The sequence below is a fragment of the Haliaeetus albicilla genome, chromosome 2 (assembly GCF_947461875.1).
Source record: "Haliaeetus albicilla chromosome 2, bHalAlb1.1, whole genome shotgun sequence".
NCBI classification, from domain to species: Eukaryota; Metazoa; Chordata; class Aves; order Accipitriformes; family Accipitridae; genus Haliaeetus; species Haliaeetus albicilla.
In genome coordinates, this window is record NC_091484.1 from 10,512,756 (window position 1) to 10,537,676 (window position 24,921).

The 24,921-nt window shown below is 41.4% G+C and overlaps 1 protein-coding gene across 2 annotated transcripts in view; it reads left to right on the forward strand.

The window, feature by feature from the left end:
• Nucleotides 1-313: 313 nt before the first annotated feature.
• PREX1 (phosphatidylinositol-3,4,5-trisphosphate dependent Rac exchange factor 1) overlaps nucleotides 314-24,921 on the forward strand; it is a 173,343-nt gene continuing 148,735 nt past the window's right edge. Inside the window, exon 1 of one of the 2 annotated variants that reach the window (XM_069805851.1) lies at nucleotides 314-757. In XM_069805851.1, the coding sequence (XP_069661952.1) occupies nucleotides 587-757 (171 nt within the window). In that variant the 5' untranslated portion in view covers nucleotides 314-586. The remainder of the gene's footprint in view (nucleotides 758-24,921) is intronic. The other variant, XM_069805844.1, reaches the window with a different exon arrangement.

Here is a 24,921-nt window from a genome sequence, read left to right on the forward strand (position 1 = left end):
AGGCGGGTGTGAGGTGTGTGTGGTGTGAGGAGCTGAGGGTGTGTGAGGTGGGGGGGTGAAGAAGTGCGTGGGGTGAGGAGATGAGGGAGCGCGGGTGTGTGAGGGGGTGTAGGTGAGCGGGGGGGGGGTGTAAGGCCGCGCTCCGCTGCGCCACCGCCCCGCCCCCTGACACCCCCCCGCCCGCCCGCCCGCGCTCTCGCCTCGCCGCCCCGCCAGGCCGCTGCCCGCCGCTGGCCCGGCCAGGCCCCCAGGGGCCGGGCTCCGCCGCCTTCACCCTCCCCGTCCCGCCCTCCTCGCCCGCCTCTCGCTCCCCCCCCCCCCGCCGCTGGGGCTTCCCTTCTCTCCTCATTCAGCGCTGCCTCGCTGCTGAGCGCTCGCCGTGCCGCTAGCCCGGCATGTCCCGCAGCCGGGCTCCCCTCAGCGACCGGCCCCTGTAGCGCCTCCCGCCGCGGGCGAGGCAGGGCCGAGGGGGCGGCAAGGGGTGCCGTTTCCCAGCCGCGCCGGGCACCGCGCGGCCATGGGGGGCTCCTGAGGCGGCCGAGGAGAGCGGCGGGGAAGCGGAACGCCTCGCCCCGCGGCCGCCACCATGGAGGAGGCGCCGCCGCCGCCGCCGCCGCCACCCGGCGCCCCCAGCGCCGCGGAGCCCACCGGTTGCCCCAAGGACACCGACCGCCAGCTGCGCCTCCGCCTCTGCGTCCTCAACGAGATCCTCAGCACCGAGCGGGACTACGTGGGGACCCTCCACTTCCTACAGTCGGTGAGCCGCGCCGCGGGGCGCGGGCGGGGGAAGCCCCCTCAGGGGCACCGGGGGGGCTGGGCGGGAGGCCCGGCCCGGCCCGGCGTGGAGCGGCTCCTCCCCGGGCGGGCCGGGGGCTGCGAGAGCGTCCCGGCGGCGCTTGGCGCAACTTGTGGGAAGTGCCTGGGGCCAGGCCCGCTCCGCCGAGGGGGAGTTTCTTCTGCGAGAGAGGCTGGGGGGGGGTGGTGTGGTGTGTGCGAGGGTCCGGCGTGGGCAGAGCAAGACAGCCAGCAACCGCGTTTTCTCCTCCTCCGGTGAGGAAAAACCCTGCCGCCGGAGCGATGGAAGTGGCGGCTCTCGCAGCATCCTGGCGGTGCCGTGGCCGCTGGGCCGGGGGAAGCACGCGGGTGTCTCTGCCTCGCTGGGGGGTGTCAGGGACGGATCCAGAAATGAATCTGCTTTTCAGAATGCCTCATCCTTTTGTTGTTGTTGTCGTTCAGAAGTTGCTGTTAACACCCACTTGGAAACTACCCTTGCTGCCTGTTACTTATAAATAAATATTATATGTATTTTGGTTTAATGGTAAGCATAAATATGTGATTGGGCCGGGTGTGTCTGTGCATGTGGAGACAATTATGCCCGCCTCTGAAATTATCCACAGATTAGTTCAGAAGTAAAACTCTATCTGGCTATTTCCTTTTTCTGATACAGGCTCTGGATGTGAAATTCATCAGCACACCACCACATTCCTGCAAATAACTAGAAGAGCCTGCAGTAAAAGTTACTAGATAACAGATACACCATAAAAAAAGGAAGAATAAACTATTTGATCACACAGAGATCCAAGAATCAAAGCAAGGGAAGTCTCTGCAGAGATTTCTAAAAGATTGGACAGGGCAGAAATTCTTTCTGGTGTTTTGCTAGATAAGTACTAAACCCTGATTTCATCTAAATGGGCTTAGACCCTGGGCCCTTTTTTACTTATCCTTCTGGCAAGGTTGTTGTTTGTTTTTTAAAATCAGTTTGTCTTCAGAGTTTTTCAGATTCACCCAAGTGGCAAACTGTCTAACATAAAAGATAAATGAAGAGGATGTGGTTGCTTTATGAACTAGTCTCTACTTAAATCCTCCTTTTCTCTCTCAAATAGTTGAATTCAGAGTCTTTAATTTCAGAAAGCTTCCGAGTGAAGTGCCAGTTAGCTTCCTTCAGAACTGGGATTCTGTCTCACTGTGAGGAGATTCTTAAAAAAGCTGCAAGTTACAGAAGTACCCCACCCTATAGACAGAACAAAACAAAACAAAAACCCTAAGAAAACTCCTCTGTCCTAAGTACTGAATTTGAGATTTTGTCAGCTGCAGGCTGGAATACAGATTCAAGCTGCATATATTTTTAGCTTCAGTTCTTACAGCTAAATGCATTCACAGTGTTAACTAATGGGATTTTCATATATTAAAACCCAAACCAAGTCTTTTATTTATTTATAATCATTGACTTGGCAGTTTTCATGAGAGCAGTAGTGGGTAATATGCCTTAGGTACTGGCAGGAGAAGATATGGACAGAGTATACTTGGCTGTGGTCTCAGGATGGCACTGCAGACAGTCAGAGCCCTTCACAGTCACTTCACAGTTCACTAGCTACTAGGTGTATTATCTTGGGGGATTGATTCTGATAGTGCAGCTTTACCCCCCTATGCAGTTTGTGTTTTGGTAATTATGTTTTAATAAAGCCCTGAGGGATAGGGTCTTTCCTATCTCTAGACCTTGGTTTAGAACAGCATTCACACACAGGCTTAGCTTTAAGCATGTGTTGAATGTTCATGTGCTGTCCTAAATAACGACAGTTTCTTCAGTCATTGACCTAGTTTTTGTGGGCTGAATCTCTGTACAACTGCATTCAAATAGTTGAATGGAGTTAGCACCAAGGAAAGGAGAATGAGGATCTACAGCAGTATGTGAGGGTAAAGAAAACAGTAGTGGGATGAAATTTAAAAAAAAAAAATTTGGAATGAGAAATATTTTCTGCATGAATTTGGTGGATGGCCATAACTTAATACCTTCTAACAAGATAACGCAAAGGAAAGAATACTGCCCTGGCCCCTACATTGGGCAGCTGACATGACATGCAAGGATATATAATCTATTTAATCACTGGAATTACAGGCAGTTATAGGGCAAAAGTTTTGCCTTATGACACTACTAAAAGTAATGCTGTAGCACTGGGACCCTGTATTGTCTAATCTACTTAGGCCTCACAAATAAAGTCCACTTTACTCTGGTGAGTTTGTTTTTCTGAGTGCTCTGATGTTACTGCATAAGAACTGCTGCTTCTGCCCCATGGGTCTCTTTCTTACCATCTCATGTTCTGTCTGAGTAGCACTTACCCAGTGCAAAATAAACATAAACTACTACACTTTCTGGGGTAATGCGCCTAGTTAACACTCAAATGTGGTTATGTGAGGTTAGGGGTTTTTTTCATAGTGTGAATTGTACTGAAATCTATTATACTTACATATGTTGCAGAAGCAATTTTGGCTGTAGTGGAGAAAAGACTGCACTTCCTCTGTGCAGGACAGCTGCAGTTCCCAGATCTTACGGAAACTTGCTCCTGTCAAACATGAGATGAGAGATATACGGGTTACAGGTTCCTTTACTTAAGAAACTTTAATAGCTTTGATAAATAAATGAAGGCTAAATCTCATATCTTTCTATCATCAGAATGAGTTTTCCCTAAGTAGGATGGGACAGTGGTGCTTTAGAAAAAGGTTAGGTGAGGAAATTTGTGCTCTTTGTTAAATATTTGCTATTGAAGCCCGAGTCCTCATTAAGTATTCTCAATAAACAATGTTTTAAAAAGCAAACAACTAAATTCTATGGGTTTATTCACAGCACTAAGGTTGCTTGCTAGCAGCAGCTTCCTGTGTTCCCTGGTAATGTAAAAGAATCTCTTAAGTATTTAATACTATGGACTTGGAAATAAATCAAAGTAACTTTGATTTATTAAGAGTATTTTGATCCTTTTTAGACGGCTAATATGTGACCATGTTAAAGGAAAGGTTTCCTTTTTCTTTTCTTTTTTGTATGCTTAGAAACCTTTTACTGCTAAGCTACAGGGAAAGTAGGTTTGCTATAAACATAAGGATTCAATCCTTATTTGCTTTGCCTAAAAGATTGTGGTCCTTATTTTGCTTCCATAGATTAATAAAGTGGGTATCATTAAAGTTACAGAACATGGAGTTCTCTTTTCTTAAAATAAAAATTGTGTTAGTCACCATGAAGAACATTTTGCTGTGAGTTTTGTACTCATTTAATAAAAATGCTCCAGATGTTTACCTATTTAAATAAAATTTAGTCTCTAGAATCTGTTATATTTCATACCTCAAGCAATTCTGACAAATGGAGTTATATCTGCAGATTTAACTTAGATGTCCCATGCCACTACAGCTAAATTAGGCTATTCAGTCTGTTAGGTTTAATACATCCAGTTAATTTTTCACTGTGTATGTTGTTTGTAACATTTTTATTCCATTGAATTTTGGACACAAGAAGGCATTCGTAGTCATTTTTGCTCCTGTTTAGTTTCTGCTACTCCTGTTGATACGTCGCGTTGCAGTATTATGTATCAGAACTTTGGAGAGAATGAAACCCAGTAGCTTTTCTCTGTGGTTTGTTCTAATTCTCACAAGATGAGATGATAATTCCAAGGGATATAGCTATTTTATTTAAACAGAGTCTGGGTTTTATATTAGATGGTAATAAATACAGATATGATACTCATGCATATAATGATTTTGATAGTGTTACTTTTCCTAGATTAAGCCTCAAAATGAGGAGTTACCGTGCTGAGAGAGGGCAAACTCTTCTACTAGCTTACAGTTGATGAAGTTACAGATTTGATTATGAATATGCATGTGCTGTATTGTGTCCCATCTCAGCTGCCATTTTGTTAGGCAGGTATGTTGCAAGATATGGAATCCTCCTTGAAGAAATGCTGTGCAAATCAGGAGTATTAATAGATAATACTGCAGTTATGCAGATATGTTACTAACTTCATTAATAAAGGCTCATTACACAGCCAAACCTTTTAAACAGTAGGGAGAACTACAGGGAATGGATGAAAACATACTGCTGCCAATGTCATTAAAGAACTACTGATCAAATATGAAGCAAAGTGGAAAATTGTCAGAAGCTAATGGAACTTTACTAAAAGTTACTGATGGAGCAAGATAAACTTCAAAGAGATAAAGGCAGATAATTCTCTTGTAAGTCTCTGGTGAGATCATAAACCATAAGGATTTTCAGTCTCCAGACTTCAAGATTCAATTAATCCTCTGTCTCCCTTTGGCCTCTTTTAACTCTCTGTAATGTATGCAGAAATGTTTACATTTTATAAGTGATCTTGTAAGTATTTCTTTTCTATGTGACAAAATTAAACCAGGTGATAATTTAGTTTTGATAAATGTCGAAGCATCTGTCTGGTGGTGTGCAGTTTTGCACAAGTATGTGGCTGACAGGAGAGTCTTTGGGTGCTGAGGTGCGATGTCGGCACATTTTAGCCCTTAAGCTTTCCTGTTGTCTAGGTATCTGTTCTTGCCTGTGTTGTCAATCTGCATGAAAAAGTCACAGACAATTCATTGAGAAAAGAAAGGTTGTGGTTTGTTTGAATGCTGCATGGTCATTCCACAGAATCCCAGTCAAATCTGTGATAATAATATTGCAGTAATTAAAGACCAGCTTTCAAGTAAAGAGACACAGGAGCCCTGAGCAATTTCAGATGTACTCATTGACCATCATTCTAAAAATAGATTGAATAGCGGGTACACAACAGTTAGATGTCAGTATTTAAAGGTTTGGTTTACCAGTTTGTAGATATAATCATATGAATTACATGTGAAAGTGTAGTAACAGTAAATATCCATACACTAGATTGCAAAGGTAGGTATTTTGTTGCATACACATCTCCCCCTTCCCCTCCCCCCCATCCTTTAATTTCACTGAACACTTAGCTCTAACCTGCATATGCAGCTCCCACAGCTTAGGTAATTGCAAGTATATAAAGCCAAATTGTTCTCCACATTGTATATAAATACGGCTCTTTAATCTTTCCAAACAAACCACCAACTTGTAAATTTTGGTGTCAGAATGACAGGATGTACTTTTAGCTTGAGCAATTGCTGTGTGTTCTGTGCAGGCATGAAAATAGTATGAAAGTTGAACTGTCCTTATCAGACACGTATCAAGTTGGATAAGTAGTTGTACCAGGACTATTTTTAGGTTTTAATATTATGCCATCCTTTATTTTATATGAAGGTTAGACGTCTTTTTCCATCTTATCAATTGTATAAATAAGTTATGTAAGGACACGTGCCATCAGATAAATTAACCCACATCCTACAACAGACTCAAAATATTTATGTTATGCTCCCTTTTCTTGCTTGCTTTGTAGTTGTAATTGATCTAGTATCTCTGGATTTTTGCTCTCCGCCCATCTTGAAATATGATAAGCATCACAGGCGTTTGTGTTTTTTGGTTTTTTTGGGTTTTTTTGGTTTTTTTTTTTTTTTTCATATTTCACAGTCTTGTTTGCATCCAAGATTAGGGCTCTGGTGCTCAGACAGAGTAGCAAACAGACCATTTGTCTCGGCTGTGAGGTGTGGTTTCCTGTCCTACCCCGTTCTTTGCCTGTTTCATCCTCAGTAGGTAGAGATAAACTCTCATTCTGGAAGGTGAACCATATGGTTTGGGTAATGTTGCTCCTTTATTATGAGACAGCTAAAAGAGCAATTGGGGAGAGGAAGGAGATGGAAAAGGAAATTTGTTTGGAAGTGATCTAAATTAGCTTAGCTATTCTGTTGTTTTGGTCAGTTGGTCACATACAGTCCCCTAGAGCCAGTTGTTAAGATTGTGAACGATCAAGATTTTCTACTGCTGAGTCTTAACAACGTGGGACATTTTTCTTAAAAGCCTGGTTCCTGACATACATAAATTGAGGAAGATTGCAGCTTTCATTTTAAATGGCATGTTTGTAGCCCTTCTTGTAAAGCAAAGTTTGAAGAGGTAACATTGCAAAACATAAATGGTCATGAGTTTTTTTTTCAGGGGCTTGCGTTATGACTCTTGAGTTTTGGGGCTGGCAATTCTGCTAGTAGTTTTCTATTCAGACTAAGTGTAGTGCAAAATTAGCTGCTAAAGGCTGAAATGCAAACAGATTAAAAGGTTCTTTTGCTGTGGATGCAAAGAGAGAATGTGAAGAAAACAGTCTGGATGTAGAAAGTGAAGCAGAAGTGAAAAACAGAAAAGCAAAACAAAGCAAAGGGAAAGCTCTGAAAATATTTATTCATCTGAGCCTGTGGTCTGCAGAGCCCAGTTTACAACCCATGGGATCTAAGAGCAGGGATGGAGGATACAGAATTCCGAGGTTCTCTTCCGCTCCGAGATGCATGTCCGAGCTTCATTTTTCACTTGGAAAATTGTGTGACCAGCCCATGCCTTTTGCAGTGAGGCTTTACAAATCAAAGGTATATAGGAATACAGTAGATTTTTTGTATGAACAAAGCTGTTTAGTTCTTCTTGCACTGTCACAGAATGTCCACAATGAGAAAATGTCAATAAATCCCCTATGTAGTTTCGTAAGTTTACTGCCACACAGGTGAGAACTAAACCTCCTTTCTCTTTGCTTCCCTTAGCTCATTCCAGCTTGGTGTGCATCTGACCCTTGTTACCCTTCATGTCAGGTCTACTTTGGTCTCTTTACATCCTTCAAAATGAGGTGTTTGACCTGACTCTGGCTCTAGTTTCTCCCTCCTATCAATTGCAGTGATACCATCAATCAGTCCTTTTGCCATTTGTCCCTCCCTCTCACTTCAAGTATGCCAGTTGTTGTCTGAACATGTGTCAAGATCTTGGGGCGGGGGGGGGGGGGGAGGGGGGGGGGGGGGAGGTTGGCTGCCCTGTGCTTTCCCAGCGCCATGGTGGTGCCTCTGCAACAAAACTGACTTGAAATAGCAGTCTGGGAGCTGAGTGAGTATAAGGGAGGGACAGAGACCCTGGGCTTTGGTAGGAAAGGGCATGTGGATCAAAAAGTGAAACAAGCATCACAGCAGAAATTGAGTGAGTTGCTCTACACATAGCTGAATACATGTTTGATTTTACACAATTTTTTGCTGTTTTTTGCAGGAAGCAGACTGATACCCATTATGGGACCTTGTTTGTCCCTAACTATAGGAAGAGAAAAAGTTTGAAAGCTTTGCTAATTTTCCCCTTCGCAGGTCACACAGTGTTTGTGCCATAGGCAGGAGTACTGCTTTGCAGGAGTGGGAAATGTGGTTCTACAATTTTACATCATATGATAGAATCATGAAAAATAGTCTCGGAGAGGATCTTGACAAACCATCCCATCATGTTCTGATCTGAAAGGATGGTAATTTCTGATGATTTATCCTGGTGTTTAGATGTCCTTATTAGAAATGTCTTCCTAATGCCTAACATAATGTCTAATCTTTTTTTGCAGTGAGTACAGAGGTGATCTCTTTCTCTTTGCATCAAACCCTCAAGTATTCCATGGATGTTTTCACATTTTGTTTCAGACTAGACTAAATTGTCAAATTATTTAACTTTTTTTCCTCAAAAACTATTTAATTTTACCTCTGATAATTACCTGGATTCTCTAATCTATGTGTTTCTTGAACTCTAGTGCCCAAAACACAGGCACAAGACACTCCCAAGGTTTTAGCAGTACCGAGTGAGGGAATGGATTATTTCACATTTTTTGTACATTACACAGGAGTATTATCATAGCACAGGAGCCTTAAGAAAGATTTATCTGAGTTTGTACCTGTATTTGAGGACAACTCATTGCTTATACCAGTGACCGTGACTGGGTGTCTGCATAGAGGATTTATGGGAGCAGTGTAATATTTAGACTTCTGGGGTGTACCCTGGAAGGGCAACACTGAACCCTCCTTAAGGGGAAGAGAATGATGTGTTTTCAAGCCAGCTTTCCTATGTTCAGATCCTGGCAGTCCCAGAGGCATCCCACTCTGAGAGGGTATCTGAGGCTTGAAAAAGCAGGATCTCCCAAGTGCAGTGTCTGCCTGCAGGCATCCAGATGAGTCTGTGATAGATGAAGCTTTTGAGAAATTACTTATTTCTGTTGCCTGCCTATTGTTTCCTTCAGGCACTTGCAAGAAAATATAAGGGACTATGTGTGAATTTCCCTCTTCTTTCCAGCTGTAGAATCTCTTTTCTGTTGTTTTTGTTTCCAGCCTCAAATAGATTCTCAGCCTGCAATGGGTGTTTTCTTGGTAAAGGCCTTGCACTGTTGTAGTGTGTTTTAGGATGTAAATGGTAATGTATGTTTTGACTTTGGTGATGCTTGAAATCACTGTGCAATGGCAGTCGATACTGGTCGCCACCAGAGAGAGTACTGCTGACCCACATATATCTGCTTATCCCCTTGGCCTTCATTATCTGCAGAGACTACCATCAGTTTTCTTGCACGAAATGGGGATTTACTGTGGCCTTTACTGTGGCAAAGACTTTCAACTCTCCTGCACTTCATCTTTTTTGAGATACTCTTGAAATTAGGAAATATATTCTGTGGACTCATCTAGTTTGTGCAGATTTTTTTTTTTTCATTGCAAATAGCAATTGCCATGATTGCAGAAATCTGTTCTGGATCAAATCTTTCAAATTGTCCTGAATGGTTGTATCTCATGGCTTCGTCTCTGACTACATCGCAAGGTTTCTTTGCAGTCGTCTTTCAGCCAGCCCCTTTTGTTTTGTGCTTTAGATGACATGAAAGCATGTGTAGTTCACTAATAATGCTGCTTATTACTATTGTCTTTGTGTTGTGATGGGATACTTAATCCATATTTACACAGCAGTATTTCCATTAAATACTCTGAATTGACAGATGATCCCTTGATTAGTGCAATCAAAGGTGATGCTATTTCAGAGTGCATGAAGGCTGTTTGAATTAAGGATGTAAAAAGTAGGGTTGGACTTGTGGCATAGGGTGGCTGCTCTTTACTCCTCTGTTAGGGTGGCTTCAATCCATTCCTGCCCTGCCCCCCTCTTTGTCTCTGTTTCTGCCTCAGTATTTTGCGTTCTGTTTTTAACTTGCGTTGAAGCAACCAGTTCTGTGTCTTTGAAGGGTGGACTGGAAGCATCACTATCTTATCATGTTTCTTATCTATTTTGAAGAGTTCCCATTTAGCAGTGGGAATGACTGCAGCATTCTTAGCCTTTAACAGCTAGAGGCAAGAAAAAGATTTGAAATATGCAACAGTGTCATTTCTTAATCAGTTACAAAGATTTCATTGTGGAGCAGTGCAATTCATGCAAAGCCACGTCTCATACAAAGACTGAATGCTACCTTTTGCTACTTTTCCCTGTTAGATCACAAACTGAGGCTTGGACTGGGGGTTGCACTAACAGCGTGCCTAAGACCTGAGCAAAGTCTTGGATTTAAATACTACTGCAGATGAAGGTTCCTGCCTGATTGCCTCGCCAAGCCTGATTAAAGCTTTAACACTGCCTTCTGCACATATGGTTGAGTCAAACTGTAGTGGACATTCAGAACTGCAGATCTATACTGGGAGAGAACCTCAGGGTGGTTATCTGGACTAAAATGCCTGACTTCTGCATATACAGCCTCCTTTACCCATCTGTAGAAGCCACTCATCTGAAGAAGCCTTGGCTCCCTTTGAACTGCCGATCTCAAGACCAGAGTAAGAGAAAATGGCTCTGTGGCAAGAAAACAGTTCCTTTGCTCTTTCTAAGGAGCCCTCCTCCTTGGAAGAATAACTCATTGCTTACACAGCTGATAGCCATATGTCAAGCTATGAGATAGCGATTGCCCAAGCTGAATGGGAGCTCTGATAGGCCCCTTGAAACCTAGTGACAGAAAGACAGGTATTGACTATTCTGGGCATCATGATGCTTATGTAAGCACATCTGCTTTTTCACCTGGTGCTATTAGCACAAGAACTTGTCACAAAGCTGGCTGGCAATGCGACTTCCTACAGCTCTGGAGACAGCTGCAATTTTATGTCATATATCTTTGAGTTTCAGAGAGGGCAATAGATTTCTACACCTTGATTATTTAAAGATTAGGGTGGTTACTGAGATGATGGGACTGTAGAATGGACTTAAAGGAACATTTATGTTCATGTAAGGATATTGGGTCAATCTCACTGCTATTGCCATTGCTATAATTATTTTTATGGATGTATATCAGCCATACAAATAATACTTTGCTGCAACTTGTCTGATGTCTCATGACTCACAGAGTAAATTTTGTGACCATTCTTAACCCAACTTTCCGACTTTCGTTTTGTACTTCTGGTTTTGCTTGTGGTCAGTTCTTGTGCCAACAGGTTAATTTGTTGGTTCCCAAACCACTTAGCTTATGTAAAATGAGGGCACTTTTTTTTTTAAGAAGCACTGTGTTGTAGTCATTAAAAATCTTTGCAGACTAGTCATCATTTAGTTGGTGCAGTAATACACTTTCAGTTTAAAAAAAAAAAAAAAGGAGCAAACAATCTAAAATGCAGGGTGCTGATTATATATTCCCTGTGGATTTGTCAGTTGTTTAGTTGCCACTGTCTAAGAGTTAAGGTCAACATTTTCAGGGCTCCTTCAGGCATATATTAGGAACTGCTTGGCTGTATGTTTTGGGTGTGAAACTTGATGTGATTGGGATAGGAGTTTGACTTGCACAAATTGGGCTGCGGGTTTAATTGTGAACCAGTGTCACTACCAGTGATAACAAACCCACGTTCTTTCTGCTAGCGTGTCTTGCCCTAATGTGTCAGAATGAGCAAATATTGATCACTGAAAGGTCCTGATGCTCACCCCTTCCTTGAGTGGACCACTTTTTAAAGAGAAAGGCTAGCACGGTCCTTTGCAACTGGTGACCCTGACTGCTGAGATTGCCACCAAGGAGTGATGCTTGTCTTTGTGATCTGAGCAATTTATTAAGGAACAGCTTTGAACCTGTGAGACTCATTTTACTGGATGGCTGTCAGATGTTTACCTTTGTACGTGATAGAGTGGCTTAGATTTAAAAAAGCCTAACAACAACATCTACATCTTTTTATAATTTTTTTCTTATCTACAGTAAATCACTTCAGTGATAACATTTTTGTCTTGAAAGTTTTGCCTGCTCATGCTTCTGGCATCCTAGTGTGATTTGAGTAACTTGGAACAACCTGCCATGGGATACATGAGGGGCATACATGTCAGGAAAGAGGGGAAAACATAAAAGGTTGCATTTGGGGATTATTTTGGAGGCTGAGGAAGCTGACAATGAGAGGAGTTCCCTGATATTCAAAGTGTCCTGTGTCACTGGTGGAGGGCTCTGCTTTGGGGACAGACTCCTGATAAGAATTTGCATTTTAGTGAGTTCTTATCTCAGATAGGTGGGTGGGTTTTAGCTACACAGCAAAGTTTCTGGTCCCATGGGACTTTCTGTCTAATCTGACAACTGCTTTGAATTCATCACCTCACAGGGAGCCATTTGCTGTTAACCTCATCACTAAGTGGCTAAAGAAGCCCCTTTCATTTTGTTTGAAGGGGCAATAACAGAAGGTTGTAAAGCTTTTGACTTGGTAAAATGTTTCGGACTCTGAAACTTGATTCTGAAACAGAATCTGGGTGGTTGTGGGAACAATGGACAAGCCTAATGTAAGTATATATGAACAGGCTGTGTGCTATTTAATGTGTAGGTCACAGAGGAGAAGGCATGGAGGCAAAAGTTTTTCTGTCTTGCTAGATCTGATCAGTGGTTAATGCCCTGTATTAAGCAAGAGACTTAAGCTACAAATGTAGTAAACAAAACAGTGCCAGGCTTTATTCTCTGGCCCAGAGGCCAACTGGCATGAGCTGGTCTTGTCTTGTACCACTGAACTCTCTGAGTCTTGAAGTAGGATGGCTGCATTTAAACTGCCTATTGAGAATGGTCCTTGGCCCATCCTAGCGCTGGCACCATGGCTGCGAGTTGTTTAGGAGAATGCTAGCACGCCTGGGCCAAAGGGTGCCAGGAGATATTCTGACAGTTTTCTAACAGAATTGCAAGGCTCAGGCCCATGTTCTGGCGCTGATAGCTTACTAGTACAGGTCCCACCCCAGACAGTGGCACATCTTCCTAAAATAGGACTCTGGTAGAACAGTGATGCCCATGGCAGAGCTGACACCCAGACCCAGTGCTAGCTTTTCTGTGTTGGTGACTGGTGCGGATGGGTTTATTTTTGATGCTTTGTTGTTATGTGAAAGTTGTAGGTGCCAGGCCAGAAGTGTTGGAAAAATGTTTTGTCAGCCTTCCTTAGATTTTTGTCATTACTGACTCTGTTGTCGTCATTACTTGAGGTCTTTTATTTTCTTGATCTATGGAGGAGACAGAAAGGAAATACAGTTTGAATGGGTGGGGACTACTTTAGGACAGTGTGAAAAGGAACTGGATGTTAATTACCTAATTCTGAGTGTCATTACTAACAGTTGTAAGCTGAGATACTGTAGACTGAAAACACTTTGGTCCTTCACATGAAGTGCTGCTTGCTCATTGCTGTTTTATTTACTTCCCTTTTTATTGTGGAAGATCAAAGGCTTCAAATGATAATCACTGGACACTTGCATATAATTTTTTAGCTCATATTCCTCTGGGTGCTGGTGGTTCTGTCTCTGTTGTGTTACTGACTTTGTGCTCAGAAATCGGCTCAGATGGGAAGCAGCTGTTTGTGAGGAGAGGGTGTTGACAAGACACAAAATAAGGGAAGAACGGGGCGGGGGGGGGGGAGATTTCCAAAGAGAGCTGCAGAAATGTGTTTGCTATGAGTACTCAGTTGTCAGAGGCATGATCCCTCAAAAGGAGAAGGAGAGATGGATATTGGGAAGACACTTTTCCCAGAGTTTGGCTCCTTTGTTGGCTCTTAAAACTTTACATGGGAAACTATCCCTGTTGCAAATACATGTCTCCTTCTTTGCACTGGCACAAGTGTTTTGCTCACATGCGAGGAGAACATGTTCTGAAAACTTGTCAGTAAATAAATAGTGATTTTCAGGCTATATGGACCAAAGATGATTTTTGGGGAGGTATAGTTGAAAAGTGAGATTTACCAATTAAGTTATTTATACAAGTCAAAAGTACCACTTCAGTTTTTAACTTAGTCATTAAATGGTACAGGGCACACAATCCAGTGCATTTAGTGTTGCAGTATCTGTTTTGCTGGGCTTTTTACTGAGTCAGACCACTAGCTTTGCCACCACTGAATTTCTAGAATTCTGCTGCTTTCAGTTCTCTGGCCTTCACATTGCACCCACGTTCTTGGTTTACAATTGCCTTCCCTTGCAGTGGATTGCAAAGCTGTTGCACAAGGATGGATAATCTTACTGCACACAGTTTTTTCACTTCAGTGCATTCCTCCCTCTCTGTTCAGCACTCACAAGTAGTATTTGCTAGAGTAACTGCACTTAGAAGTTAGGGAGCAAGAACAAAAAGCATTTAGAAACAAAAATGGACCAATAAATTTAAGGTATAGTCAAGGCTTTTGAACTAAATGCAACTGGAAAGAGTATTGGTTGTAGATGAATGGAAGAAGTCAAAAAGGGCAGATTAGTACTGGAATTAGAACAGGTGATTGCAGACATATTACATCATTACATAGTCTTTCACTATTCGCCAACTATGATGGTTCTCTGAAAAAAAAGAGCTGTGGGCAGTTCCTGTTGTTATAAATGAAGAATTGTGCACAGTTTTTATTACTTTGCTTTGGTTTTTGTTGTTGGTTGGGTTTGGGTATTTTTTTATGTTTGCCAAATGGGGCAAAGCTTTCTTACTCTTTACTCAGTCAGCAAAACACTCCCTGAAGAAATGTGTGTTTTCCTTTTTTTTTTGACTGTTAAGCCTCTCTTTCTTTAAATATTTAATGTCTCAGCTGCATCTTGATTTTAACATGGTGAACAGATCAAGCTGATGAAGCTTTGCTTTATGGATGGATTTGTTGGTGAAGGGTACTGGAAGTTTTCTGCAGTTACACAGAGTAGCAGAGGAAAAGTTAAAAAGAAAGATTACTTAGGATGATATTCTGTTTTGCATTATGTGTGGTAGAGCACCTTTTGAGGATTCTGCTATCTCTATGGACTTTATCCTGCAGGGTGCTTGAAGCCAGGAGGAGGTGGAAAAGCTCAGCCTGTTCTAGCAGGTGCCTATCACCTTGCAGTATCAGCATTTTCTGTGTATAGAATATCAACATCATGAACAGCAAGGTACCTCTGGGAATTTCACTCTGACCTCTGTTTCCTTCCCCATTTAAAAACAGCTTAAGATGCATCTTGATGTAAAATAAAGCTAGAAAGAACAGCCAGCCTTTTGATTGTTTTTTTTCTGTTATACTGTGTATGCAGTACATATGCATGTCATAAGAGATCCTTTTGCACAATAGAGGCCAATGCATCTTTCTTAAGCAGTTGCACAAGAAAAGCCACAATATTTGGAAAGTAAAGTGTGAATCAAAATTTTTACAGCACACAACCAGAGGAACTGAAATTTGCAATCAGCAAGCAAGAATTAAATTGCAGTGGCAGCAGTTGCTATGTCCAGGTGGTGTGTGTTTGGAGGCAAGGCTGCATGACATAAGTTCTGTTTTAATGTGGTTCTGGGTGAGCTGCTGGGGCAGCATGGTATCAAAAAACAGCTTAACCCAGTTGGAAGAAAAGTCTCCGGTTATTTTACTTAGTGAAGAGGAAAATTTTTCTTTGAAGTGCATTAAGAATAAAGATACTAGTCTGTGTTTATGCAGCACTTCTTTGGCTATATTATCTCAAAATAGAAAACCAGTATTTAGCAGGTGGAGAAACTGAGGCACAGAAAGGCAAAATGACTTGTCCAGAGGTTGCAGGGGAAGTAATAACAAGAGCCAGCAACTGAAACTGAATATCTTGTCTTCATTCCTTACCTCTTTTAGGAGAAAAAAATGAGCAAAAGATGTCATACAAGCTATACATCTTTTTTTTGTGAAAAAGTGCAACAAAAATTTTAATTCTTTAATTCAGTCTGCTGGCAACCAGCTGACACATCCTTGGCAGTTAGTGCTTGATGAAATGGTGGTCTTAGCTCAATTCCAGGGGGACTGTTAGGCATAACCAGAAGCAGTATTGACAATCTCTGTGCACACACCAAGAATCAATGGGGATGTAAGGCATTAAGTTTTCCACTCTGGGAGTACCTCTGTTGGATGCAAGAGACTGCTAGGACAATTTTCCTACTGTAGTCATATGTGAACATACAGTGTAGAATGTAAGTCTTGGCTCTTCAGGAATTGCCAGTCAGCAGCTTGCCATTGCTCTCAGTGAGTAATAAAAATGTAAATAAAGAAGCTATGTTATGTCTCAGAATTACTCAGTAGCAGTTGTCTGAACAGTTGTGCTTATGCTAGAATCTCAGCAAGTGCAAGTGCAAACAGTCAGACATCTGGTTGTTTCCCACTTGCCTAGTCTGCTTGTGTTACGTGTTAGCTGGTGAAACTAACTCTTCTCAACACTATGCAGAAGTACTTTTTAAAGCAGTAAGTTCAAGCCTGCGTTCCGCAATCAAGCACACATTGAGCACAGAGGGTGTAAAAGACAGAAATGAAGTGAAAATGTTGGTGGTTTGAATGTACTGCTGGTGCTGCCCCTGTGTTCACTAGGAAAAGCCTGTCTGTTCCAGCAAAGTAAAACAGTCTAAGGCCAAACCGAATCCAAGGAGAGATTTGGAAAAAGTTTAGTTATGAAAGTTAGTATATAGAACATTTCACTTGTGTGGCTTCCCTGCACTTCTTGATTTTTGGTGAGAAGCTGGAACTTCAGAGATGCCACAGAAAGGAAGTTTCTTTCTCTGTAAATTTTTAGCTCCAAGGTTCAGACTTAAAGTTTGAAGGCAAATTAAAGTAGTTGAGTCCTGAAATTCATTGCACAAACCCATCCTTCGGGACAGGAGGGTTTATTTTTGGTATGTTTTGCACTTCTCTGCACACACAAGGCTTCAGCTGCCTCCTTTTCATTGATTTTGAAGATGCATCTTCAGTCAGCACCCTTGTTGGGTGTTGTCCTAATTCTCCTTATTTTCACACAAAAAGACTGTTGTTCACCAGCTCTGACTGTCAGAGGTCACTACTGCCATGTGCAAACTAACACAGTTAGTCTAAAATAAAAACAATAGCATAACATATCTCTGCAAATCATGATATTATTGAACCTTTTGAATAAGAGATTGGTGAGATTTTGAGGGAGAGTGGTTTGGAGAAAGGTGGAGTAATGCCCTAGTAGGAACATTCCTTTTCTCTCACCCCAGCTGATAAAATCTTTCTAGAAAGCCAAGACTTATGTTTGAGACACGTGGTATGTTGGGTACTATAGCCCAAGATAGCGTTAGACTGTTTTTCTCCACTCAGTTCAGCATCCCTGCACCAGTACAACATCCTGTTATGTCTTGTTTCCCACATCATAAATTCTTGATTGTCCCCACATACATTTCTATTCTGCTCCACTCCAGCAGTTTATGAGGTGGGGTGGAGGTACCTTTGTCCAAGGGGAAGGAGAGGAGAGAACATAATGTTTTCAGCTTCCTTATACCTGCTGCCGGAGCAGGGAAGTGACACTGTTGTATGGCTCAAAGGAGATGGACATGCAAAGGTCCACTGGGACTGGTTGGTGCAGAGCAGAACACAACATTAATATTGTGGATTCTTTTGGGATCATAATTTCAGTACTTCCTGGCCATTGTAAACAATTGGAAATGCCAGTGTATGTGATATGCCATTATCCTGGAATCCCTATTTCACATCATTATCTTAGAGTACAGTAGACCAAACCAGAGGATAGTCCCACCAGTTTCGCTCTGAATCACTGCTTAGGGCTTTGATGTATGTTTGTAAGCATGTTTAAGTGGGGTGACCATGTGGGGTTATCACCATGCCTGTTTACCCTGCCACATTTCTAGAAGTTGGAGTCCCATGGTATGAATGGATGTCTGTGGTTTGTATCCTCAGCTGCTATAGTTTACAGCTTAATATATAAATGCAGACTAAAGGCTGCAGTGATTTGTTTAAATGCCTAAATGTTGAGTTGTAGAGGACAATGCGTAAGCAACAGATGCACCTTCTGTGTAGCCTTGTCTGAGACAGAGGTGTAACCTTCAGGAGAGGAAGGAACAGAGAGTAGAGGACAATAATTGCTTCAGCCATCTCATTTAAATAAGTTTACAGATGAGAGTCACAGTCTTTAGCCCAAATGCATGTTAATTAACAGTTTATAGTTAGCTGTAGGATGGCAATTGGAGTGGCTGAGGATTAGGCACTTGCCTGTTTTGCCACATATACTTTAGACACAATAAACCCTAGGAAAGTGGTGGGGAAGATACCTGGGGGCTTTCAAATGGTATTTGCCAGAGCTCCTGTGTTGGAGGTCTGAGTTCGTGATGTATACCTGGCCTGGCTGACAGTACGCAATGGGTATTGGTTTTATTTGGACTGTGTGAGGGTAGAAGAGCTCAGGCATGGCCTTGCTGTATGACTTCTTGCATCTAGACTGAGCTCTGATGGCTCTTCGAACCCTTTGCTGGTCACTGAGGTCATCTGCAAGGAACCTCCACCATAAGACTAGAGCTTGCTTTTTGGAATCAAGAAATGTTAAATACAGATTATATTTGAGTGACAATTTCAAAGGAGGAAGAGAAACATGTGCTGTCCTAGCCTGCTTCTGTTTTCTAGGCTTATGGTATTTTCTTATATTTGCTGTGTAAGCAAGTTTCAGCTGAGCTGGTGGAATTGGTCAGAAGGGTTGAGACTTTTGGATGAAGTGAAAACAAATTCCCTAGGGTTAGGTTTGGGTTGGGTTTTTTTGGTTTTTTGGTACGTGGAGAGTAATTTGGGCTTCAGTGTACTTTTTTCTGAGTAATGATACACCAGCTGTGGCACTAGTGAACAGAATTCTCATGATCTTTTAATTGCGAAGCTTCTTATTTACAGATGTATTACCTGTCTGTTCTAATGTGCATTTAGGTGGAATTTGGCTAAATGAACAATTTCTGTCTTCACTCATCATTATATAAATCTTTTCTTAAAGAAAAAAGTGTCTCTCTTTTCCAGCAGTCTAAATACCAGATAGTGACATGAACTAGTTACAAAGCTCCTTGTATGTTATGTGTCTTTGACAACTGAGTATCATGTTACCAACTTTCCTGTTTTTCTGGGGCGACTGCTGCCTTTAGAAGCTTTTGGATAGGATGCACAATGCCATCCACCAGGAACGTCCCTCCAATTAGGGACACCCAGCATTATTTCCAGCACATACGTCTTCATATGTGGCTCTGTGGTTCTGTCAGGATTCTGTGATGCCTCTCCAAAGGGGTGATCTGCTTTGGAGTACCTGGAAGAAAAAGGTTTGATGCTCTGTGATCACCTTAACAGCACTCTTCTGAAAATGGAGGTTTTGTTTGTGCCCGATGAGGCAGTCCTTTTATCACACTTTGTCCTTGTTGGTGGAGTTAATTCTGTTTGTAGGAGTGAGGAAGAAGGAAAAGAAAAGATGTATATCAATTTCAGATTAGTTTCAAATGTGGAGTGAAGTTCTGATGTGCAATGAAATCCTATAGCAAGTTGTCTTTCCACATCTTTCTTTAATCAGCACTGAAATGAGATCTACATGAGGTGTGCATGTTGTGCATACCAGAATTTCATACCCAATGAAGAATTTCTCATTGGTGTCAGGCAGAATATATTGCAGGAGAGAGATGGAGAGTAATCATGCAATGCCAATTCTCCATGTGTTCTATCTATTCTTGCAGAGAGATGGGTGTGGGCAGGGGACGGTTAGTATGAGACAGAAAGAGATAGAACTTTTTCATCTCAGATACTATCAACTAGGAAAGTTTTCATGGGTCCAGAATGTGAGGAAAGTAATTGTAAAAGGTCTCCTTATTCAGGATTATGGGAGAATGCTGAAAAGTTGTTAATTTAATCTTCAGAGCCATAGGGCAGGTTTTTTTGTTATTTGTGGTGTTACTTGCACAAACCCCTGCTTTTTCCTGGATTCATCTGCCCTTACTGTTCATTTGCCAGCACTGATTGGAGCTGCCCCTATAGTGATTATAATGTAAAATAACTATTTTCAAAGTGACTTTAGTACTTATTTTACCCTTCGAGGTGATAAACAGAAAGCTGTGAACTGCTGAGAAATAAAGTATCTTTTTTTTCCTTTATGTCAAGGTTCTCAGTCATTTTGCTTATAAAGGAAGTATATACCCAAAGATGTAAGAAGATGGCAAGAGAACAGATTAGAAAAATAATGTATTTTACATATTTCAGATTCAGCTGAATTTATAGTCTCTGTATATATGTAAAAACTTAATTTTGCAAACTATTACAAAAGCAGGAGTGGTAATATTTCTAAAACACCTCTGAAACTGGTTTTCTGTGCAGTAAGTGGTGAATACACAACAGAAGAGGGAAGGCATTCAGTTAGGTTTGTACCCGCACAAAAAGAGGTGTGTGCAAGTCCCTGCCTGCAAAGGGCCTGGGGTCTTCACGCTCTGCAGCAGGAAGGTACTGCACACTGCTTGCTGCCCAGGAAGAGTAAAAGATGAGTCCTGGCTAGAATACTGGCACCATCCTACCTAAACATCTTGTTTGGCAGTAAATTGCTGCTAGTTTGGAGCAGTTTCCTGCTTTCTATGTGTTTATGTTTTTAGTTTCTAAAACTTATGCCAGGATAGTTTCTCCCACACCACATACGTACTTTGCGCATTTATTAATGGGATGTACTTCTAGACTGTAGCAGAATTATGGGATTCTTGTTTCTTGGTAGTGAATTCTTGGCTATTACTGATTCAAGTGGAGTCTTTATGAGTTTACATAGCAGTCATAACTCCAAATTCATAACCTATTGATGTGTAGTACCAACTGCTAAAGCATGCATGAGCTGGAAATCTTGGCATAGTCTGGAGTGAGTTATGGAGGGTATTCATGCATAAAGAGTGTGGTGCTAAATATTAGATGATGCTGCTGCTCTTCAACAGCTCTTATCTGCTTTCCAGGTCTCAAATTCTCCAGCTGCAGGGCTGTTTCTTCAACTAAATAAATAAAAATAAAAGAACAACAACAAATTTGCTGTTTTTTCAAATACTATTATGTAAATCTTTCATTAATTAAAATGTCAGGGAGGTATAGATTCACTTCAGTGGTGGGAACAGTAGAAACTTCAATCCCTGCTGCTCTGAATTTTAAGAGAAAAAAATGGAATATACAAATAAGTGGAGGAAACTGAGGCCAGCAGTTCTTCGGAGGCAGAAATAACTCGGACAGAATAACATGATTGCTCCAAGGGCTGGGTATGAGGGAGCAACAAGAAAGCATTTCTCTTTGTTTCTGGGTAATAGCTTGCTTTGTTGGAGAACAGATGAGCTCACAGCAGACCCAAGGGTAGGCACAGTGAGGCATAGGTACGCCCCTGGAAGAGAACTAAAAGAATGGATTTTTGAAAAGAGAAGAAAAAGGCTAAAAAATCCAATCAGAAGACTCAGAAACTGACATCTACTTTTCCCTTAAAAAGCACCCGAAGAGCCATTAGCATGAGAAGAAACTGAAATGCCATTTGTCTGACATACTACTTCATGCCCTTTCCTGTGTGCAAACCCTGAGTGTTTGTATACAAGAGCAGCGAGCCAATCCATGTTTCCCTGTCTGGATTTGCCACCTAGAATGTACTGCTTGGATGCTGTGCTAGTTGGCATATGCAGCCTTGGCTCTGCTCCTTAGAAAATGAGCATGGTGATCATAGCATTTACTGGATAAACAGCTGAATACCATAGTCTGTTTTTTGTTTATCTGTATTAGCGACAGACATAATCATCATATGCAAGGACAAGGAAGGCTATGGGAGACAGTGTGGACATGGGAAAAAGATTAATGGGTTACGAAGCCAGAATGACTAAATTCTGGAAAGCTCTTTTGAATTAATCTGATACTGTTAAAAACCAGGCAGAAGTAATAAATTCTTACACCTGTACAGCTAAAATTGAAAGGATTCTTAAATTATTCATTTTATTATTGAAGTTCTTTGCTTAACAGGACAATGTCAAGTTTTGTATATAAGCTTCCCAAGTTGTTGGTATCCAGAAAAGAACAACAGGAATGTTCTAAAGCAAAACTTGAATGAATTTGGATCGCTCAGGCTGAAAAAGTTTCTGAGATGAAGCGAGTAAACTCTTCTCTGTGTCCATAGTTGATGGGACAAGAAGTAATGGGTTTAAATTGCAGCAACTGAGGAAAATTAGGAGATGCTTTCAAAAAGTCAGGATAATGAAGCAGTGGAATAGATAAAGGGAATGCTGTGAAGTGTCTGTAACTAGTTCTTGTTGAGAATGAATGAGACTGCTGACAGAAGTGTAAAAGATACTGTGCGCCTGCATTCGTGTACAGGGTGGCATTCTGATCTCTTATATTCCTGATTTTCTTCATTCTTTGATTTTAAACAGTGGAGAGGACTTAGTCAAAGGCTTTCTTAATTGCTTTTAGGCAGCTTTCCTGTCTGATTATTTCCTCTTACTTTTTGTATTCATAACTCTTATCCTTTTGGTCTCATTGAAATTTGTGAGGGCTCTTTAATATATCTGAGCGAAAAGTTAGGGAATTTAGCTTGAAGTAGTCCTTTGGTGCCTTGAACTAAGCTGGCCAACACTGTGCTGAAGCAAAGGAGTAGCTCACACAAACTGGCTGAGAGCAGGCACAGTAACTTCTCCAAAAGCCAAGCATATTTAAAAACAGAACAAATCCCTAAAGACACATAAAAAGTGTGGATTCTTTTTTTGAAAAATAATGAAACAAGTGAAACAAAAGTAATCTTGGAGCTACAAATTTTCCCAAAGTCAGTGTTGAATCCAGTTTTACAATGCTGTTACCAATGGTAGGAGGGGGTACCATGGGGGACATCCTGTGATACTGGGTGGGTGTTTCACATTTGGGGGAGATTAATCATGTAAAATTATTGCCTAGATCCTCCATTTTTGCCAGGTAATTTCTTTTCTTTCTGTTTTCAAATATGTCCTGCAAATAGGTTGACCTGTTCAGATTTTGTGGCAATCCATATATCATGTTTGGAAGCTCTCACCTTGTATAAAATTAGCCAGTCTCTTTAAGTGAGCTGGTTTATATACTTTAAATTCATAATGTTTCAGAAAAGTCCTTTCCTTTTCTATTTCATTCTTACCTGAAAAAAATCAGCTGGATTTAAACTATCTTAGCATCCAAAAGACAACAGTATAAATTTGTGACATGACTGTCAGAATACTAATATCCTCCCTTATATGAGGAACACAGTTGTTTTACACCTCTTTGTGTGTTTTTGTAGATACAAAAAAATCACCTAACAATTAAGAATTTTCTCCTAATTGGGACAGTGTGCAACTCCCCCATATTTCTGGCTAGTCAGTTGGGTCAAAAGAATAACAGCATGTTTTGATTGCCTGGATTCTCAGAGGTATAAATCACTTGACCATTTTCAATTGTACATTGAAATTCTCTTTCCAGGTTCTCCTGGGGGAAGTAGATGCTGCCTGTTAGCTTTCTCTACATGCCTGGCTCTGCTATCTCTGTACAGAGGAGCACCATAGTAGAATGGATGTTTGCTGTGCAGATGAAAGAATTTTGCCTGTTGTTCATAAGTTACAATTTAGCTCCAGAACCTGGCTGGTTCCACGTTTTTTTTTAATGTTCTTGGCATCCAGCTGCCTCATTTCCAGTCATCTTTGTCCTGGCTAGTTTCGTTTTGCTGTGAGTGGCTTCCTCACACCACTTCCTTAGTGATACAGCTGCATTTTTCAGTCCTGTAGACAGCATTTTCCCCTTAGTACTCTTGCTTCTCGGCCTGATATTCCCACACTTTATAAATATGCTTGCAGTGATGCCATAAGCTGTCCCTTCTTATTTATGGATAGAGTTGCAAATTTGATCCAGATGGTGCTGTTTTCTAAAGTCTGCTTCTGAAATCTGTTTGCAAGATATGATCTGCCTGAGCATATGCCTGATCGGCTGTTTTCAGGAGATCTGCTTTCAGGACTCCTGGTGATTTTTGCTGTATCAAAGTGGTGCTTCCTTAAATGCCTTGAGTCAGTGGGATTGGATCCTTTTGTTTGCCACAGCAGCACAGGCAGCGTCTAAAAGCTGCTTAGACTTAATTGTTATTTTGTCATAATTGTTTCCAAGAGACTTTGTGCTCTTTGAGCTTAATGAGAACAAAATATTATTTTACGATATGTAGTAAAATGACAATTAATGATACCATTAGTAATAATTACTAGCTTTGTATCAAGAGACATTTGACAGTAGCTCTAGCTATAATAGGGGATGTGGTTTCTCAGAATGCGTAGCAGAGTGCCAGCCACATTTAATGGTACATGTGCTGACTGGGTGTGTCCAAGATACCCAAGACCACTTGCAGCTTGCATGCTCTCCTTGGTTTCTCTTGTGGACTTAATCACATACAATTTGTATTGCTTCTTTTTCTTTTCTTTCCCTCTGTTATCTCTTTACGTGCTTACATTCCTTTGTTCTCAAAACTGAAAAAAAAAAAAAAAAAAAAAATCTTTGGAGTGTAGTGTGCCTCAGTATTTTTTTTCCTAAGTATGCATGTTATCACAGAAGGCCTTGAGGAGGTCTCTGACAGCTTCAGTTTTACAAAGTTGTATTTCTGGAGAGCAGAATAAAAAAACCCGCAGTTGTACAGCAGAGGTGTGTAATGAAGTATGGTGAAGTCTGTGCTTCAGCCAAATTGAGACCAGCTTGTGGAATAAGAGTGTACCAGCACTGAAAGGCTCCAAACTCGAAAGGCAAATAATTAAAATACCACACTCCCCAACCCCCACTCCCAAAAAAACCCTACCAAAACCCCCTTTTGATTTTAAAGGCGGCTAAACTCTTATGGTTGGTAGGCCTCTGCTCTGTATCATTTGTCATGTAGTTCATTTGTTGGTCCATAATGGTCAGTTTGCACATTCAGCTGCTTGTTCTTCTAGGTAGAAGTCACGCTGGCAGTTTAGCAGAGGGAGCATGGGTGGCATTGTCTTCTTCCATGGTAAGCCTGAACTGTGCCTCTTCATGGGACGGAGCTCTGGTTTGTCCATACATTTAAGTCCATTAGTAGCTGGCTTTGGGGAG